Raw genomic sequence first — 701 nt, forward strand, 5'->3', positions numbered from 1 at the left:
TTTTTTTAATATTGAAGAGGATCTCGTTAAAATTTTCAATTAAATATATTAATTTACTACGAAAATTTCAATCTAAACAACAAGAGATCGTAGAGTTCAGAACGGGGCTAGCTACCACCTGAAAATCCTTGTTCACGATCATCCCCACAACACAGAACAAAGTAGCGAACAGACCCATAACAAACTGCATCTCCATCACCAACGTAAACGTCACCGTCCCCTTCACCTTCCTATACACCAACTCCACCAACGGCAACACCAGCCCATAAAGCGCCGCCGTGCCGAGCATCATAACAAAGCCCAGGTAGTACTGCCCCCTACTCACCCCCCTCGGCCGGTCCCCCTTGGCTTGGATCCCCAGCACCAGCGCTCCGAAGCTCAGCAACGCCACCGCGTTGATCGAGAACGCCGTGAACTTCTGCCTCACGACCAAGAACGCGAACAGCGCGGTGAAACCGAGCTGGGTCGAGATCAGAAGCGAGGAAGTGGAGACGGGGAGGTAGGACATGCCGTAGGCGTAGAGGAAGTCGTCGAGGCCGACGAGGGCCCCGAGGAAGGCGGTGGAGACGAAGAGCGGGAGGGCGGTTACGCGGGTTCTTGATTTGGCGGGAAGGTCAGGGTTTGAATTTCGGCGGCGGAGGAGGTAGGAGAGGGAGAGGGGGAGGAGGATTAGGGGGAAGCCGGCGGTCTGGAGGCAGGAC

General features: G+C 54.8%; 1 protein-coding gene across 1 annotated transcript; it reads right to left on the minus strand.

The window, feature by feature from the left end:
* Positions 1–67: 67 nt before the first annotated feature.
* Positions 68–688, minus strand: LOC109828738 (purine permease 1-like; the record flags this gene model as incomplete). Its single annotated transcript, XM_020395666.1, has 1 exon — positions 68–688. A coding segment is annotated over one exon (621 nt), but the record flags the coding sequence as incomplete, so codon positions are not given.
* Positions 689–701: the final 13 nt, after the last annotated feature.

This window comes from Asparagus officinalis, unplaced genomic scaffold (genome assembly GCF_001876935.1).
Source record: "Asparagus officinalis unplaced genomic scaffold, Aspof.V1 AsparagusV1_Un6789, whole genome shotgun sequence".
Lineage (NCBI taxonomy): Eukaryota > Viridiplantae > Streptophyta > Magnoliopsida > Asparagales > Asparagaceae > Asparagus > Asparagus officinalis.